Genomic DNA, 19849 nt, shown 5'->3' on the forward strand with positions numbered 1-19849 from the left:
TCTGAGCAGAGACCTAGTCTCAAACTGCACCAGGGGATGCTCAGGTTGAACATCAGGAAGAATTTTTTCATGGAAAGGGTGGCTAAGCATTGGAATAGACTGCCCAGGGAAGCGGCGGAGCCACCATACCTGGAGGTGTTGAATAAACACATTGACTGTGGGTCTTACGTTGAAATGGTGATGTTTAGCCAAATGTTAGACCCGATGTCCTTGGAGGTGTGCTCCAACTCTTATGATTCTAAGTCGCAAGAGTTTGGGCAGTTTGATCCGCGGCCCAACTCGTCCAAGAGCTGCCCTTTGCCTTTTCATTGGCCTTCACTGAGCAGAGCTGGGGCAGTCGGGACACCGGTGCCTCCAGGGCTTTGGGGGAGCGGCGGAATGCCGAGCCCCCAGGGATGCGCGGCGGGACCCAGCCCTCTGCCCTGACGGCGGGAATGGGAAAGATTTCGGTATTTTTCAGCTTCCTGAAGGCAAGCAACTTCCTCCAGGCTCGGAGCTCTGCCCAGGTCCCTGTCGCGACCGGGGCTGCTGCAGAGGCAGCCGGCAGGGCTGTGCCGGGCCCCGCGGGGCTGACGCACAGGAAGGCGCCGCTGCCGCGGGCCGGGGGCGGGCACGGCCGCTTAAAGCCCGCGGGGACGGACCGGGGACGGCGGCAGCGGCGGCGGAGCTCGGCCCGACCCGGCACAGGCAAGAGCGGCGGGGCGCGGGGGGCAGCGCTCCGAGCGGGACGGGATGGGATAAGACGGGATCGGACGGGCACCGACCCCCGGCACGGGCGGGGCCGATGGGAGCGGGCTCAGGGCGATGCCGGCAGCCGGGAGAGCGCCCGGGCAGCCGAAAAGCCGGGCTGGTCTGCGGTGTCCGGAGCGCGGCCCGACACGGCTCCATTCCCGCAGCGCCCGCTGCCTGCCGGCCGCCTTGCGGGGCCAGGGTGGTTCGGGCAGCACAGCTTGCGCTAGAGACCAGGATGCTCGGAGCCCCGTCCGACCTGGCCTCGGGCACCCCCGCATCTCTGGGCAGCCTGTTGCCACCCTCACAGTAAAGAATTTTTTAAAATGCCTAATCGCAACCTGCTCTCTTTCATTTTGAGACTATTGCCCCTGTCCTCTCTTGTAGACAGTGTTGCCCCATCTTTCCTGAAAACTTTCTTACAGTTCACTTCAGGGGGCATTCACGATGAGATACAACTGCCCGGCATTCTCAACTGTCCCTGCAAAACCTTTTGTGCGAAGGGAACGTGGGTTGTAGGAGCACAAAGATCCCAGGGACAAGCCCTACCAGTGTGCTTTGCAACAGCTTATGCATGTGAGCATCCCTGCAACTTACATGGCAGGCCTAAGAGGGCTGCAGGCTGGACAAAATCTTACCTTTTTTTCTTTTCTTCCTCTTTTTTTTTTTTTTTTAACTTTAGATAAAAAGATTAAATTTCCTCACTAATCTTCTTAGGATATCATAATGACCAGAATTCACTAGCATTTACAATAAAAACTCCTACAGAAAGTGAACAGACTTTAAAATCTGGGTTATTTTATGGATTTGTTTTGTTTTGGTTTTTTTTTCCTGAGTGTGAGTTCAGAAAAAAAAAGTTGAAGTCAGATTCAGTGATCCTGGAGGTCCCTTCCAAACCTTAACAATGATCTGATTTTTTTCTATAAATTATTATTGCATTATTATTTGAATTCCTTGTACGTATCACCAGAAATAAGGTTTGTGACTCTTTGTAACTGTCAATACAGTGAAACACTCCTGTGCCTAACTCCTCCTCAGCAATTTTAAAAAACAAAGTAAATATTCAGGCAATATTTTTTTCCTGTCAGAATGGAAGTAATAAAGAGGAGGGAAAAGTCACTGGGCACATTTCCACTGACGTTATATACGGTGCTCTTCATACTACACACAGAATCATCCTATCAGCCTTCCTTGAGAAAAAAAAACCTGTCACTTTTACTTTTGCATGAGTAAGTGCTCAGGACTCCATTAAACCTTCAGATACTACTTTTTTTTTTTTTTCTTCTGACTTAAAAATGCAAAAAAAATGCAAAACGAAAGACTACAGCGTTAAGATATGATATCTTTATTTGAAACTGCTGACATCCTGAAACTACAATTCAGAACTGGAAATAGAAGAGCTGCATATGAAAAGGTCAGCTTTCTACAAAAATGTCCATTTGGATGAAAACTTGTCTTTTTCTTCAGGAAAAGTTTCTATCAAAAGTATTCCAACAGATCCATAGTTTGTTGGCCCACTTCAGTCTTTAGCCCTGAATGTATTTTTGTGTCTTTTGTTAAGATGAAATGGAAGAACACCTCTGCTGTGGGATCTGGGTGGTGGCAGAGCCCACTGATCTCAGGCCTAGGACTGAGATCCCAGGGCACAAATATATATCAAATATATATCAATAATACCAAATATATATCAATTATATCAAATATAGTTCTATGGCAATTTAAAGTAGAGATTTACTCGATTTAGCTTGCAAAGCAGTACTGTCCTAACAGAAAATGTGGGGCTTTAGGAACAGCACAGTAACACACGACCATGATGACTTTAGGAAAAATCTGAATGGTATGAATTCACCAAGAAGAGAGCAAAATCATTGCTTTCCACTACCCTTAAATAAGAATAGTTCTGCCTGGGTTTGAAGAGTACAATCCTAAACTTCTTCTCTTGGTGAGAGGTGGTGCGTAAATTTTGCCACTTTATAAGCGTCATAAAGTATCTCAAAAAATCTACGTAAAGGAAGGGAATTGACAGACATGCCCATTCAAGTGTAAGAGCCAAAACTTCTTTAATGGCCTTGCTCACTTGTCTCCCTCTTCCCTCTGACTAAATTTACTGAAGCACCACCTGTTTTGTTAGACAGAATAAAATGTCAAAGTATATCAGACCTGCAATGAAAATAACCAATTTATGCAGTTTGGATTAGTAATTAATGTCCATTTTTACACGTTTAATTCCTTTCTTTTGTAGTATGTCCCAATGGAGCCAAGTTCAACAACTGGAAATAAAGTTTTTGGAGCAGGTGGACCAGTTCTATGATGATAACTTCCCCATGGAAATCCGGCACCTGCTAGCACAATGGATAGAAAGCCAGGACTGGTAGGATTTCATTCATTCTGTCTCCTGTTATTTCAATCACCAACAATTCTTTTGATTGCTGGAAGGCTTTAAGGTGCTCATTTACAAACTGTGCAGGTGTCTACACTCCAGTAATGCTATTTCACTAGTTAATGGATTTAGCCATTTAAACTTAGGGAATATTAGGAGGTGAAGATTCACATTGGAACTTACTCCTAAACAAAATCCCATAAAAATTGATTTAAAAAAAATACAAGTTAATTTTTAATGGAAATGTTATACACTTACCTCTTGCCACATAAAATTATTCACTTGTCCAAAATTGCACTTAAAGCTGGATAATTCTGGGGAACAAGCCAGCTATTTACAGGAACTGTTCTCTACGAGGTCCATTTATGCACAAATTTGGATTCAATTCACTTGAGAGTTATCTTAAGAAGATTCAAAACTAAATGCAAAAAAAATCATTAGTCATGCCAGAAAGAGACATCTCTCTTTTTCAAGCTAAATCCATAGGACTATTGGAGGACTATTGTGCAGGGGGGAAAAAATCTGCCAAGGAAAAAAATCTTTCTTTGTGGTTTATGGTTCCATCTTTATGAGGGTGTGGCAACATGGGTAACGTTAAAATCTCCTTTTTGCCAGCGTGGAGTTAGCAGGCATATCACAAACAGGCACCTCCTATTTGTGAGGAAAGGAGAGAGGCTATCCCAAGGACAAAGATGCCATGCTGGCCAAACCTTTTCCTCCTCAGTTTTCTCACTAATGCCATTGCCCTGCACATACCAAGCTGTACCACGAACAGCAGAAGCAGTAAAACCTGGCTTTGTCTGTGTCCTGTGTCCCCTACATACCCTTGACCAGTAGCCTCAGAGTCCTCCTGTATCCCCAAATAGTTTGGCTGGGGGAAGGCTCAGCTGGTGCCTGGTGTGAAGAGATATCTCTTCTGCCTGACCATCTGGTTGTTGCCTCCTGGAGCAAGTTATTGCTGCTGTTTCCCTCAGTGGAGGCGCTAATTTGGATTCCTTTCTTCTACCAACCTGCCAGATTGCCATGAAATTTGTAAGAATATTCTATCTTTTGGACTTCAAGCCTGTTGCCAACTTTGTCTGAAACTGGGCAGCAAATTCAGAAATTACATCTGTGTGACTGAGTGAGAGGGACAGTTTGCATAAGCCCCATTTCCTCTGACAAGTGAGCTGGAAGTATTTAAATATTCACTGGACCAGAGATTAGAAAACCCTGGTTGTCTCCTCTGGCTGACACTACTGTCTGTGCAAATACCTCACCCTCTTTTTATGCATATCTGTAGGAATATTTAAAAAAAAAAAAAAAACAAAATCAGAAAAATCATTATTCACAAGCTCTAACTATAGGCAAGTCACCATATACTTAAAGTCTTTTTTTTTTTTTTTGCTGCCTAGATTTCTGAATAGATTATAATTTTCTGTACTGCTAGATTGACATATCATGCAGCATTTTAAATGTGCATTGTTGTTCACTGACTCTTTAGGGAGGCTGCAGCCAACAATGAAGCAATGGCAATGATCCTTTTGCAGAATCTGATCATACAGGTGGACGAACAGCTGGACCGGGTGTCGCAGGAGAAGAATCTGCTCTTGATCCACAACCTGAAAAGAGTCAGGAAGCTGCTGCAGGTGGGTCATTGCTCCAAATGCCAAATTCCCACTGCTCTCTGGGGGCAGTGCTCGAGCTCTGTGCAGTGCAGTTTGCTCCTGTGCCCAGCTCAGAGCTGCCCCGATGGCCGCAGACTCTGAGCAGCTCTGGGAAAACTGAGCCTTTGGAGAGATAATCCAAAATAACAATTCCACTGTCTTTGTGTGGAGCAGTAACTCCTGCCTCAGTGCTTGCAGCTTGGATAGAAATGCTGTGACTGCTTAGCTGTGTGAGTATCTGTGTTTCACTGAGCTCTTACAAATCACACTGCACAGTGCTTATAGATGCTCATGTTTATTACAAATGTAATTACCACCTCTCAGACACCTACAGATATTTAACTATGGAATGAAATAAATGCTTGGGGCTTAAGGCAGCACCGTGAAAAGGGAACCTCTGTAAATCATTAGCATGCTTGCTGTTTTATGCCTTTCTGGGATTATTTGTTATGACTTACTTAAAGGATTTACTGTTAGGCTTCTGCAAAATGATATTTATTTTGATTGTTTCTCTAATAATTGTTTATCTAAGGCAAGGATTCTCAGAGTTCCACTTCATTAGTCACCTACTTCCTGACATCTATCTGTCTTCTGCACAAAGCAGATATGCCATGGAGTTTAATGAAAGTTTGGGGGTTTTTCTCTTCTTTGATGGTGTTTTCCATAAGTGCTTAAATGATAGTTACATTGCTTGCCAAACATTTTCTTTATTTGAGACATATGTACATACACACACACTGGCCTGGAAAATCTTAGCATGACTTCATCAATTCCTTTGTTCCCTCCATGGCTGTGTCTTTCTACTCTTTATCCCTAACGGTGGCCTCCTAAAAATATGATGCTATTTCTATCGCTGCCACTTTTTCATCCTATGTTATGCAAGCAGCCTCCTGTTATTGAAAATTAAAGTAATTTTTTGTTTCTTTTCTCGTTTTTGGAGCAGCACTTTTCATAATTTCAGTACTCTTCAAACACCAGATTTACTCAACTGCAGAAATCCTGTTGTTTCTGTAATGATCTTGGCACATTTTACCACAAAGCTGTATCACCTTAGTAAAGGATTCTTCCACAGGGGCAGATCCATGGAAAGACCATTTCAGGCCAAGCAGTTACACTACTGTTTTCCTGCCTTAAAAGACAATGCATTTATGATTGTACCATCACAATGTGCACAGGCAGAAGGACTAGAACATATTTACATACAAGCTGTACAAAATTAAAGCCTCTCATTGTTGTTCCTTCTACTCTTTGCCCTGTTGATTTTATTCTAAATTTTTTACCAAAACTCGAAGCATCAGCTCTGTGTGCTCTGCCAAACTGGGCACACCAAGCCAAGCAATCAGGCCTTGGGTGAACTCATTTGAGTTCATGTAATAATCAGTATGAAAATGGCCTGAATAAAAGCCCTTTCTTTCAAGTCCTCTCACGTTTGGAAATTATGTCTCATGATGTGCTTCAGGAAGAGCACAAAGCAAAGGAGGGTCATTGCAGAAAGGCAAGAGGAGGGGAGTTTCAAGTGATTTGTGATTAAAGGGTGCTAGGGTCTGAGTCACAATTCCAGAACAAGCCAAAATGCTCAGGCATCTCCATTACAGCTGAACAGTGTTATGAACTCCTTGAGAGCACATGTGTGAGACTGGAATTATACTGCTTATAAAACAGGACCTAAATCTTGAGCATTGCAGTAGAATGTTTCTAGGTGAGAAAAAAAAACCAACAAAACAGCAGCTCTCCCCATCAATAGTAATGCTGACCTTTCTTCATTGCACCAAGACAGTACATAACCTCAATTTAGACAAAAAAAGCTATCCATTCACTTTCAAAATACACATGGAAACCACCAAAAACTGGATGGCACTTCCAGTGTTGGAGCTTTTCCTGATCTTGAACACTATCACCCACAGTCTGTATTCTGATCTCCAAAATAATTAGAATAGGCTGGAGTAGGACCAGGTTCTTGCAATGCTTGATTACAACCTATCGTTGGATAAGAAAAATAATTTATACTGTCTTAAGAAATCTGTGACATGAGAAATTTTGGCTTTTGTGTAAAACACTATGTTGTAACTTATGAAGTATGGGACATAGAGGATAAATGCATTTTCAGCCAAAGTATGGGCTGCATGGTCTGTAGAGCTGCAGAGGTAGTCTCCTGCTGCAGCTGTTAAAGTTATTTCATCACTGATTAGGTTAGTACATCAGTAAAGAAATGCTATAGTAGCTGAAATCAGCTGACAGCCTATCCTTGTTACCAACTGTCAAGTGTTATTAATGGACTGAGTATGACACATAGCATGGACAGTATGTTCTGTAATGCTCTTAACTTTGAATATACAAATTATCTAATTATGGGTCTAATGTTTTGTTAATGCATGACTGGTTGCATTTTATTGCTGAATATGTGAGAAGATTGGAAACGGGCATTTGGCTTCCCAGCCACAGCTGGAAGCCCTTGCAGATACCTAACACTTGCAATTTCAGCTAGTTTGTGACAGGTTTGTGAGACAGCACCAGAAAAATGTGACTGATATACAGAGCAGGATGCCATGGTCCTTTTTGTCCCAACACACCACCTAGGGAACAGGAGGCTGGAATGCTACACTGTGAAACTAATGAGGTTTTTCACTGATGAAAGAAAGACTGGGTTCCTAAACAGGGGAGGAAGTTGCTTTTGTAAACATCTTTTCCTATCTGGTGACTCTGTGAACAGCGCTGGTTTGACTTTCTCTGAAGGTTAGTTACCATGAGCCCACCTTTATCTCTGCTTCGCTCTCTAGTGCAAGCACTTCTTTGAAATCTCACAGTTCCCTCCTCTTCCTTCCCCTCTGAACCACACACAGATGCACAGACCCTCGTGCATCATGCGCACACACAAAGCCGTCCAACCACAATACAAGACCTGAGTGCAACGTTTGTTCATTATTTTGAGCCAAACTGTGTTACCCTGTTGAGTAATACTTGACAAAATAGATGATGCTGGAAACCAGCACTTATCACTATGTACACAGCATAGTGCCTTGAGCTGTGGTAAAGGCTATGACAAGAGCAATAATCAAGAAAAATTCAATTAGAGAACACACAAAAGCTATTCAAAAGCAACCTGCAGTTCTTGACAGGACACAAATGGAGAGGCTAACATTTAATCAGAAATACAACTGGATGGTTAGTGAAAGGCAGCCTCAGAAGAGGAAGCAATGCACACCTCATAAGTGGCCTGTGCAGCTGCTTTCTAGACAGACAAGGACTCCTTAGGATCAAGATTCCTGCTGCTGTTCCCGAGTCTGGAGAGTGTTATTTCTAGGAGTCTCCAGCACCACAGCCAAGCACACCTCTCCTAAAAGATTTCCCTGAGATTTTTGTTATCAAATTGAGAAAATCTTCTCTCCTGACTGTTCACTGAAACCTTGCTGCATAAATATGTTAGTTGTTCTGTGAAAATAAGAATGGAAATAGCGAAAGAAGAGAGAATTTGCCTGCCTCATTTGCAATACAAAGTTTCAGGCAACCTTGGGGGTTGTGAAGGGCAAAGAGAAGTCCAAGCAGGAAGGTGGGTCTGCCTGGCACCCCTGGTTTTAGATCACAGGGACCATCCCTATTCTTTCAACATTAGAGAAATAACTATGCAGTGTGGCATTCCTGCTTCGACTGCTTACATTTCCAAAATTATCTGCAGGCAAAAAGAAACACTGAATAGTGTTTCAGGAAATATGTAATTTGAAAAAGTTATAAGCACTCAAAAATAGTGTTAAGAAACTTAGCTAAGCAGCTGTGGTCACTGCTAGCTCTCTGTAATTCGTTTCTCTATTTGCTTTCATTGAAACATCTCTTCTTCTTTACATTAATCTGGTATAAATGCACATACTGTATTAAAATCAGGGTCAGCATTTTAGGTTAAAATCCTTCATATTTGCTTCCTACATTATTATTACTTCTCAAGTCAGTAAATTGGATTCATATTTATAGCAGAGCAGCCTTTTGTTGCTGTGCTCTTCAGTGGGAGACAGAACAGCACAGTCACTTTCTAAAGTTAAATTCTCTGTCCATCTTCCTAGAGAGCTCCTGTTCCCCCCAGCAGCAGTCTTGGAAAGGGAAGAGGGAGAAAATGTCCAGAGGCAGTGGGGGAAAGAGCAGGGAAACCATGCTTGTATTTCTTTCTCCTTCCTGAGATCTAGATGGAGAAAAGCAAAGCAGATTAGTCACAAGGAGATGGTTTGTGCTGTTGTTATGACAACAAAATGTAAGGGGCAGATGTTAAGCTTGAAAGAACTGCCTGGCACTTCTAGGAACCAAACTGCAGATGCAGGATTCTGCATGACCTTGGCCTGTGGACAATCACATCCCAGTGTTCAGAAGGAATGTTTCTACAGGACACCTGCCCCTGATGTAAGCCCCCGGTGGGTTTAGTGCTCAGAGACTCTCCTGGAAGACAGGCACTGTCCACATTCCTGGCTCACATGCCAAAATGCCAGCTGGGAGGGAGCAGGCAGGCTGCAGTGCAGCCAGGGAGCCAAGGGCAGCCTGGCAATCAGAGATGTGCACTGTGCCCCCCTGTCCCACCACTCCACTGGGGAAGGATGCTGGGGGAACTGCCTGTTCAGCTCTGGGATGTCCTTCCCTACACACACTCCAAGCTGGAAAGCTGGAGCACTCCTCTTGCTAGGCAGGAATTAGCTCTGTGGAATGCAGCCTGGGCCAAGTGAGGGTTCAGCTGAGCTCTCAGGAGGAGCCTCTGTCTGGGCTGTGCTCTGTGACAGGTGCAGGACAACCTCATCAGGACAAAAGCAGAAATTCCCAGAATCATCCTACTCATAACTGAGGCCCTTATTTATGCTCCAGTCTCAAGATAACTTCTGAAAACAATTGCTTCTCATTAAAGGCAACCTGTATCTGTTTTGTCACTTCTCTGTTTGTGGTATTCAGAGTGAAATCTGATTACATAAATTTTCCTTTATAGAAGTGAAATAACAGATTTCAGGAATAAGAAGGGCTGCTCTCCTCATTTACTATTGAAGCCTGAGTTAATGAGTATACTGTGTGCTCTGGGGAACAATTTGCTGTAAATTATGTATATTCATGAAATTCATTTAATTCTCACAGCAGACTCTCCAGTATTGGTGAACTTTACCGACTCCCCAGCCCTGCTAGAGCCTAAGATGAGGGGAGGGAGGGTAATGGGATTATGTCTGGATGAGCAGGTCTGTGGGCACACACACCATTAACACCTTAGGGTCTGTTTACAAAGGGAGAGGTCAGGCAGAAGCACCAGATCTGCTGATTCACACCAACCCCTTATATAAAAACAAGCTTTTGGAAGTTAGAGTAAGTAGCTGGGAAATATTTCTTTAGTTACATTACTTTATCCTAGACAGCTCTGGGCTGTTTTTATGGAAAGGTCTGGAATAGCTTCTGAAAGTATCTTCTATCATCTGAAACAACATATATTAAGGCACTTTTTTTCTACAAGTACATCTTTACTTTCCTTATGATGTTGCTCAAAACGGTAACCGAGCAGTGCATTCCTGATTCCGTGTCACGTTCCTGGTTACACTGCCCAGTTTGTTTCCATCTGCGATGGCCACTGAACGCCCCTGTGCTTCTTCTGAGAGAACCAAATGAACAAATAAAGGTTCTTCTGTTCAAGTGACAGTTTACAAAAGCCTCTGTACCAGAAAGGAACATGCATGAGGAATGGAAGGAACAATCCTAAGGTTATTCATTTCAGCACATCAAAGAAAGCGGACAAAGTAGCGTTAGATCCGAGACAGGACATCCCAGCTGATGCTCAACAAACAATTCTAAAAAGCCCTGTGCTGAGAAACAGTTGCAAAGAGTGGAAACAGCCATTGATGTTTTAGTTGCAGTTTCCTGTTAAAGCTCACAAAAGGGTGCGAATGGAACAAAATAGAGAAAGTTCCCAATAAACCACGGAAGATCCATTTCAAAACGTTATTTACACGTATTTAGCACTCGTGTAGCCTGCCAGATCAACAGCTCAACACCCTCAGGTAGGATGTGTTTTGAACCAGCGTGTCCTGCTGTCTGACACAATTCAGATTGTATTAGGCTGCTCCCAGTGAGTTTTTCAGCACAACCATTAAAGCTGTTTACAGAAAATTTTGGCGTGCAGATGGGAAACCCCGCACAGAAGTCTGTTTGCTAAAGCAGCTAGGTGTCTGCTCCTAGCAACTGCAGCTAATAAAGGGTTTTAAAAAGTATTGGTACAGGGCTGAAAAAGGTTACTTGTTACAAGTAAAATACTTTGGGGTTTCTAGTTATTATTTAAAGAACGCAAAAAACAGTTTATAAATATTTCCATTTGTTTTTGTAGAATGAAACAGAGTTAATTTTCCAGACAGAAGTAAAAATACAAGCAAACTAAATAACCTCTTGTGAGCTTTGTTCATTCTGAAGTATTAAGAGCCCAGTTGCAGTTGAACATCTGCCTGAGAGATTAGTTAATAATGCTCAGGTCTTTGTGCCCAGAGGAGGAGGGGCATGTGGAGATCAGCCCTCTCTGTCCTCTGATGTTTTACCCTTTTTCATAGGGAACGTGGTATTTTCACTTACTTTCAAATAAATCTCATTTATACAAGAAGTTATTTATTCTCAGATAAATATCAAATAAGAACTACCCTACATTATTCACCCCTCCCTGTCTGTACAGTTCTACAGTCTGATGATGATTTCTACAGAAATGTATTTTCTGTAGCTTTATCTCACCCTACCTGCACAGAAATCTGCTGTTTCTATAGGTTATTCCTTGAGTGGTTTTAGAGTCTGCTGGGAGGGACTCAGCAGTGGAATTTGAGGGGTGGAGGAAAAACCTCTGCACTGTGCTTTTACAGCTTTGCCTATTGCAATTTAGCTGCACATGCCCCCAGAAAAAAATTATCATCATCTGGAAGTTATGCATCATACGCTTGGAGAAAACTAGAGGACTACAAAGCTGTGTATTAGGACTTCCCACACATCATAGGAGTCTTCTAAAACAATGAGGTTGCCTTTAAGTTCTCTCACATATTTTGAGAGGGGGAAGGAGAAATCTAAAAATAAAACAAGAGCAGTCTAAATAGATGGTGTCACAGGTACTTCCTCCTAAAGACTTAGATAAAACAGAGGCATCTTTCTAGTAGAAGATTTTTTAGTAAGAATGCTGCCTGTTCAAGTACAAGCTTTCAAAAAGCTCCCAAGCTCTGAACCTTTATCAGGCTAACACAAGGACCAACTCTTTCTTTGTATTCTGCTGTTGTCTTCATTAGACTTTCTGCCTGGATGCATAAACAAAGATAGAAAACAAATCAAGGTGAAGTGTTATTTGTCATATTTGAAGGTGAAAACGGGAAATATGTATGTACAGCTATGCCTTCCCACCCACACATCCGAGATACACAGCTAAACCAAATCTTTCTTTCTTTTAAAAAAATAAAATTATAGACAAAAGGGGTTTTTCTCCCTGTTTTTGATTTTATGAAAGATGAAATACTTGCTTATCCAGAAAGGTGCTGAGTATCAGACTTTGTAAAATAATCATATCACAAGTAAGCAATAGGGAAGGAAATGTATTTTTGCTTGACTTTGTCTTGCTGTTTCCTATCTCTCCTCCCTTCCATCAGCTTCTTTAAATATTCATTATGAACAAACACTTCAATGGTCATACTAAATCACTCTGCCACACCTCCACGTAATGCTCCTATTGCAGACAATTAAAAGGCTCAAGGAGGGCTTTTTCTAGCAGAAATGAGGAGAAATACAGCTGATGGATTTGAGAGTTAAAAAGAAGAAAAAAAAAAAAAAAAAGAAAAATAAAAGAAAAGGGAGAAAAGGAGCTAAAACCTGACCAAATTCTGAAACAATTTTCAGATTTGGAAAGCACCAAAACCTACTCAAGTCCATTTTTAGGTCACCTTGAAAACACAGAGATACTCAGGCAAACCCCTGACTGACTCTCTAAAGGTTTCATAGCACATCCTTCTACATTACAAGTCGAGACCAACTAACACCTAATCCCCTGCTTTACCTACTGAAAACAGAGCCAGATCCTCACATAGTGCACATCCAGTATTCACTGATAGGTGTGTACAGAGCCCTTTGACACATGGAAAGCAGTCAGTACTAGTGTGGCTGGGAGTGATCCACTTGGTGATGGAGCCACCCACAGGAAAATCAGCTAAAATTCTGAAATTTTAAAAATGGGAAGAAAAGAGAATGACTCTGGTCTAGATTTCTTCATATCTGTCAGAGTAAGCAGATACTAAAACTGACAGTTGTTTGGTGTTCTTTTTGAAAGCACACGTATTTTAAAATGCCATAATATTTATTTTTTAGTTTCTCCATGACCTTGCAGCTTACAGAATCTAACCTTGCATTTCCCCAGCCACTGTTTCATGCGCCTTTAACATACTCCAAAGAGTTCAAGCTGTTTTAAAATTTGGCTAAAGGGCATAAACTCTGCGTGCTATAACGTACAAACTGTTTTTGCAGAAATGCCTCTTTGTTTTTCTCCATGATCTAGTAAGGTACTGTCACAACAGATGTCCCTGGAGTGGAAAGAGTGCATGCCGGGTGGCAGTAGGAAGGTTTTCTCCAAGGAAATGTCATCAGCATTCTCAGAAAATTGTCACCTGTTCAGAATGAAAGTTCAAGTTCCCCCTGTTTGCTTAAATTTAGCATCATGCTGGCAGTTCTTGAGAAGAATCCAGTCCAAATAAGATAATTTGTTGTTTGTTGTAACTCGTGGCATGGAAAGACCTCGTTGGAACAGAAGAGGGGGGAAAGAAAACTTCTAAGAACAACAGAATTACAGTAGTATTAGCAGATATTTTGATTTGAAAGAAGAAAAGCGAATCCTTAATTTCTCTGTGTTGATATTTTTCAAAGGACAAATATAAATTTTCTCCTTACACGTTTAAACTTATTAATACAAGTTTGCGTATCTAAAGGATCCGTACTCTTCTTCCTGCTAGTGTTCATGTCTCTAAGTTAGGATTCCCCCATCTCAAGCCATTTTTGGTTAAAGTTCCTTAATTTTCCAACTTAACTACTCTTTGCTGCTAGGAGATGGTTTTCAATTAGTCATTCAGAAATCAAGGTCATGTTGGGCAATTTCTGCCCTCAGCTAAAAACAAAATGGAAGCGCAGAGCAACAAGAGCTGGCAGTAGGTGAATAATAGGGGAACATCAAGCAGTGCATTCCAAAGTGTAATTACAGCTGAGAATTACAAAACACAGGCAGAAATTTTTTAGTGCAATTATTTTTCCAGAGTCAAAACCATGGTTATTGTGACTTTTAGTAGCTATCGTTATTCAATAAGCTGCAATTATTGAGATATTTAGTGTTACAATTCATTTATCCATTTGTTACTGATGAGTTGCAATCCATCTGCTCCCTCACTGCAAAAGGGGCTGCTCCAGGAGCACAGGTGGCAGCTCTCTGTTGACCTTCTTGGCATCTACTTAAACTGAATCAAGCTGAAGAAGCACCAGCCTGGCATAAGAATGGGAATCACTATGGACCCAGCTTGTTTCTACAGATTTATGAGTTAGAGAAGAAAGAAAGGGAGGGGAAAAAGTGAATTTCCACTGCATCTCTCGATTCAGATGTTTTTCTCTTAATGAAACAAAGAAAAGGAGAGGAAGAAAGAGTTTTTGAAAGTTTTGCATATGAATCGTGTCTAGAAACGCTAGGGAAGTCCCTCATAACCGGCATCCTTTGTGGGGAATTTTAACACATCCCACTGTCAGAATTTTTTTAAAGAGCCTCTTCTACATAAATGCATTTTTCCAGCTCCAAGAGAGGATATTAACTACTTCTTGATTTGGTTAAATAGTTTTTTTGGACCCCTTTAAACCCTTGCAGTGCTGGAATTCTGTTGGGCAGCGGTAAGCTGGGACTAAGGCAGGTCTCAAATGTAGCAAAGTATGGCATGAACACTTACTGGGGCAAGGTGAAGCCCTGTTTTACTACCAAAAAAAAGTAATAGCCACAAGCAGAAATTTACAGAGGAATTAATATGCCCATCAGTGGACTTAGAGTAGTGGCAGATTTCTCCCCACAGCTTTCATCCCAAACCTTATCAGTAACAGGACTTTTCCCCCTCTAATCAAATTACAGATGGATGAGACAGGCTTTTAGCCATAACAGCTGAACCAAGGCAGGACTGCTCCCCCCTCTCCCAACTTCACCTGTGCTCATCCTTAACAATAAACTGATCCTTTGCTGAGCAGATTCAGTCCACCAAGGAGGAGAAAACCCAGTCAGTAAAAAAAGCATGAGTCATTTCCATGCCAGTTAGCAGCCTGGATTGGCTCCCTAAGGAGTCAGGCACTGGGCTGGAGCACAACCACTCTTTGCTGCAGTTAATTTGCCCTGGCTGTTGCTGCTTGACCTCAGCTCCACATGACACCCCACTCAGTCCCTTGCAGGAAGATCACATTCCCACATTGCTCTATTCCCTCCCCAAAGTACATCCTGTCAGTGAAGGGCACTGTGAATATATTACTGGACCTGAAGTGCAGCGGTGTTGAAGGAAGCGTGCAGCAACATCGTGGTTACTGTCCTCACAGCCAGGGAGCTGTCAGGGAGAAATGTGTAGTGACAGATCTTTGGCACTGTTATTTGACATGGAAATCAGCAGTGTATCCTTAATCAAGTCTCCTCCCACTGCCCAGGAAGGAGCAGGCAGGGAGGGAGTGCTTGGTGTGTCATCTGAGGCATGGTGTGTCCTGGGTAGTATTACTCACCACTTCTTGTTTACAGAGCAGCTCCTAAAACCACTCAGGTTCATAACTCCTGTTCCTCAGACACAGATGGTTGCTGGAGCAAAGGTACTTTACTGAACTGCTTTTAAGGAGATCAAAGGAGGCACAGCACTGGGGCTACTCTGGTTGCACTGTGGGGTTGTACTTTTCCTGTCCTGCAAAGGTTTCAGAAACTATAGAAACAAAGTCTTGTTTCATTGCTAACAATGACAGGTAGTCAAAGCTTTCTTGGAAGGGAACATTTGGTACCTTGGTTATTTAGTTTTAAGAGCCCTGTATCTTTCACCTTAGTCCATACCTGGAACCACAGTACACATGGTATTTAATACCAAGCAACTAAAGCAAGTTGCTATGATCGAAATTATCATTTTTAATACGGTATTTCTTTACTTTGCAATTGAAGTCAAAACATATTTCAGATTACAGTATACATTTCATTCAAGAGCTCACACATTAGCTCAAGCATTAGAAAGGTGTTTCAGTGCCACAGTACAGCAGCAATGTGTTCACATTTCTGTCAGATCCATTCACACCCTTGTATCTAACATAACAATTGGTGTGAGACATCAAAGAAAGATATGGCATCAATTAAAGTATATAAAGTATTAAAGTATATGAAATTATTGTGCCACATTCAGAGACAGCTAGAATAAAAGAGGTTCTGAGTGGCAGGGAGATATGATGAAAATAAAGACTAATGATAAAGAGGAGAAAATAGAGTAAGTCCAGAACTGGAAACTGTACAGGAAAAGAAATTAAATGGATTAACTCTGATGAATGGACAAACACTATAAGCACTGAATGAAGGGTATCTGAATGAATGATACTGAATGAAAGGCATGAAGGATACTGAGAAACACTGAATGAATATATCACCATAAAGGAAGCTGCTCGAGAGTCCTGGATCATTCCAATTTTATAAAGACAGCATAAACCAATATTAGTTCAAATTGTGCCCAGTCCTCAGTCACACATCAGCAATTCAGCACTTTATTTACAGTGGTATAAAAATATAGATTTTTTTTCATTCTTTCGCTTGGGACAAAAATTACTTATTCCTTCATCTCAGGCACATTATTTTTTGAAAGAGAAAAATTGTTCATAGACATTAAAATTTAAGTCTTCTGCTTTATGCTGAGGAAGCTTTCCTGCTTGCATCATTACCATATTGATATGCTTACAAACTTTTTTGTTGGCAGAAGTGCTACATGCTAAGCAGCAACATCCTATTGAAAATCGAAGACGTGATAAAATCGTGCCCAGAATAGGCTGACAGGAAAGCCCTTTCAAAACAGCTGTGTTAGCAGGGGAGCAATTTGATCTCCAAATTATATACATCTCAGAATTGTATCTTTATGATCTCTGTGGAACATTGTTCAGAATATTTTATGACAGTGGCACTAGCTGATGCTGCCCTGAAAGGCTGAACCAGCACATGAAAAGGGGGCTCTTTTCCACCCACACCAGTCTGCACCTCGTATATCATGTTGCTTGTGATTTCCTGACATCCTGAATTCTGGAATTTTTTTGAGTTGTATTTACTTGTGCTTGCAGGGCAAATATCATGGTAATCCCATGCATATAGCAGTGATCATCTCAAACTGCTTAAGAGAAGAAAGAAGAATATTGGCTGCAGCCAGCATGCCTGTACAGGTAATGAATTACATTTCATTAATCTGCTCCATGTTAATCTGCTCACATGCTTTTCAGACCAAATCCTGTCCCCTCATTCCACTGAAGTGATTTGTGTGCACTAGGGTTTGCCAAATGTTGCCCTTTAAACTCACATTTGAACTTCATTAGTGGCTCTTCTGCTGGAAACATTGCTATGGGGGACTTCCATGTCACAGCTAATCTTCAAAGACTTTAATCTGTAGGAAAGGCTTTAAAGAGATTATTCTTTGCAAAACAGATGTGTGTATTTTAAATTATGCAATGCATTAATTCATATTAACTATGGAATGCAAAAGACATTCCATCCAATAGAGTTGGATGATTTATAGAGTTATTGATGATTTTTATGTTGTTTGGAGAAAAAAATAAAACAAATTACATATGAAACTTATTTTGGGGAAATTGTTACAGGATTAAAACCAGAGAGAATTTTTAAGACAAACATGTTCTTGTTAATCACTTATGGATGTAATATGTATTCCTATATGAGTCTTGTGCCATGGATATTTAAAAAAAAAATCTAATGATCGATATTTAATTTACTAGATGTTTCATGCCTGTAGTATGCCCACACCTTTTAATCTCTTGTATTTCAAAGTTAAAGCTACATGTTTTTCAAATGTGTAGAACCAAACTTGTCTGTGTGTTTACAGCAGTCTCCAGATGGTTGAACACTGGCTTTGGAATTCCCTCTCTGTGCTGGAACTTGCAGTACAGTTTCTATCACCTATTATTACTATTATTAATATTACTCACCCACCAATTATCTGTTCAATGTGTTCCAGGGGCCACTGGAAAAGTCTCTACAGAGCTCTGTGGTTTCAGAACGTCAAAGGAATGTAGAACACAAAGTATCAGCAATCAAGAACAGCGCTCAGGTACCTTTTTGTCCTGTGTGCTGTCTCTGCCCACGTGATTTTCATACAGACACACCTGAACTTTCTTTAAGCTGGGTAGCAGAACAACTTCTGCCAACAGACACATCATCCATTTTCCATTATTCCAAGGACATCTGCCCAGACTGACAACTCAGGACACAGCTGGATCCTTGGGTGTTGGCAGCTGTCTGGGTTCAGTGTGAGAGCTCCCTGTCACACTCATCCCTATGTGAGTTGCAGGCAGACCACTGAGTGCAGTAAGAGCACAGCTACAGTCTCTGAAAAGATGGGAGGTTCAGAAAATAAATGTATTTTTGCAACTTCACCCCCTTTAGCTGGGTCAGCAGTCGCTTACCCTTCCCAGCCTCTGAGTCATGTACCGAGACCTTTGTCGAGCGAAGGCTGTGTGACATAATGACGTGGTTTGGAGTCATGAGGGGACAAGAACGCTGGCAGCTGATGGTAACCACTCTCCAGGAGTTTCTCATGCCATGGCAGGTCAGAGCTGGGCTGAGCCAAGCCTGTAGCTATGTCCCAGAGCCCTTGAAAGCTCAGAGAATAAATACCTGCCCATTCCGTTCAAGGCAGGATAGGGATTCAGAGTACCCACGGCTTTTTTGCTATCCCAGCCCCACTTTCAGCTTTGCAGCAGCCTCAGTGTAGAAACTGTACTTGAAATACCTGTCCATGTGTTGTTCAAGAGCAACACTTCTGGTATACTGGAAGGAGATCCTAGCAGCATTCTCTCATCATTCTTTCACAGACAAGAAGGGTTAGAGAGATCAAACCCTCAGAAGGATAAAGTCGTTTCAGAAGAATGTAATACTAGGTCTCTATCCACACATAAAGTTGTAAGATGAGAGTTGCAGAGCAGACAAAGCAGCAGCCTGTCATGCCTGTGTGGGGAAGCACAGCCACTCCTGAAGGACCAGTGAAAATGAGAACATTTTCTAGATAGCAGGGTTGGGGTTTTTTTTAGTAGGTAATTAAGTTGAGCGCAGAAATTAGCCAGCTCCTCGTGTATGTAATTTCATACTTTACACATATAATTTAAAACTTTAGTCTCCAAAATAAAGAGTAAGCCAAAATGGCCAGTTGTGTGTGGGCTCATTTAGCAAACCAGTTTCTGTATTTTCAGACTCTTAAAGTGCACATCTTAGGAAATCAAAAAGGACTGTTTATGAGTTGTTTGCAAAATCAAGGCTTCCTATAAAGAGCACAGAAATAGACCTTCAAAGTACAGCAGATAATTTCCTACAGTTTCATTTTCCTTCTTTTGATGGGGTGTTTTCTATTATCATTGATTGGTTACTAGAAAATATCTTTATTTTTTTTTATAGCACATATGAAAAGAAAGCTGCAAAATGCCAAAGCAGCAAAAATGTTGCATTTCTTTATCCAGTTTCATAAGACATTCTGTAAATAAATTCTGTGAGCTCTACTCCTGTGTCTGACTCCACCTTTTTTGGCTTTGCACACCCCAATTAAATATCCATTTAAGCAAATGTGAAATTATTCCTTTGCCCTGCTTTAAAGTTTCAAGAAGAGAGTAGCATTATTGGCATAACAATTTCAGTTTAGCTCAGGCTAACACAATTGTTCCTACTTTCTTTTATGTCATTGCACTAGTAAACAAGAAGGGATAAAGCTGAATCAACCACTGTCAAATGCAGGGTAGAGCATAATATTTGACTTTCTAAAAGTAAAATAAATCTGTTGCTATAAATTTATTATTCAATCATACTTTATAAAGTTTACAAGATAGTAAACAAGGGTTCCCAGAA

At 41.4% G+C, this 19849-nt stretch overlaps 1 protein-coding gene across 1 annotated transcript in view; it reads left to right on the forward strand.

Moving 5' to 3' along the window:
• Positions 1-2972: 2972 nt before the first annotated feature.
• STAT4 (signal transducer and activator of transcription 4) overlaps positions 2973-19849 on the forward strand; it is a gene marked incomplete at its 5' end in the record, with an annotated part of 36239 nt that continues 19362 nt past the window's right edge. Inside the window, 4 exons of the mRNA XM_084209222.1 lie at positions 2973-3100; positions 4593-4737; positions 17068-17166; positions 17973-18065. Of these exons, the coding sequence (XP_084065348.1) occupies positions 2973-3100; positions 4593-4737; positions 17068-17166; positions 17973-18065 (465 nt within the window). The remainder of the gene's footprint in view (positions 3101-4592; positions 4738-17067; positions 17167-17972; positions 18066-19849) is intronic.

This window comes from Fringilla coelebs, assembly GCF_963513975.1.
Source record: "Fringilla coelebs genome assembly, chromosome: 7".
NCBI lineage: Eukaryota > Metazoa > Chordata > Aves > Passeriformes > Fringillidae > Fringilla > Fringilla coelebs.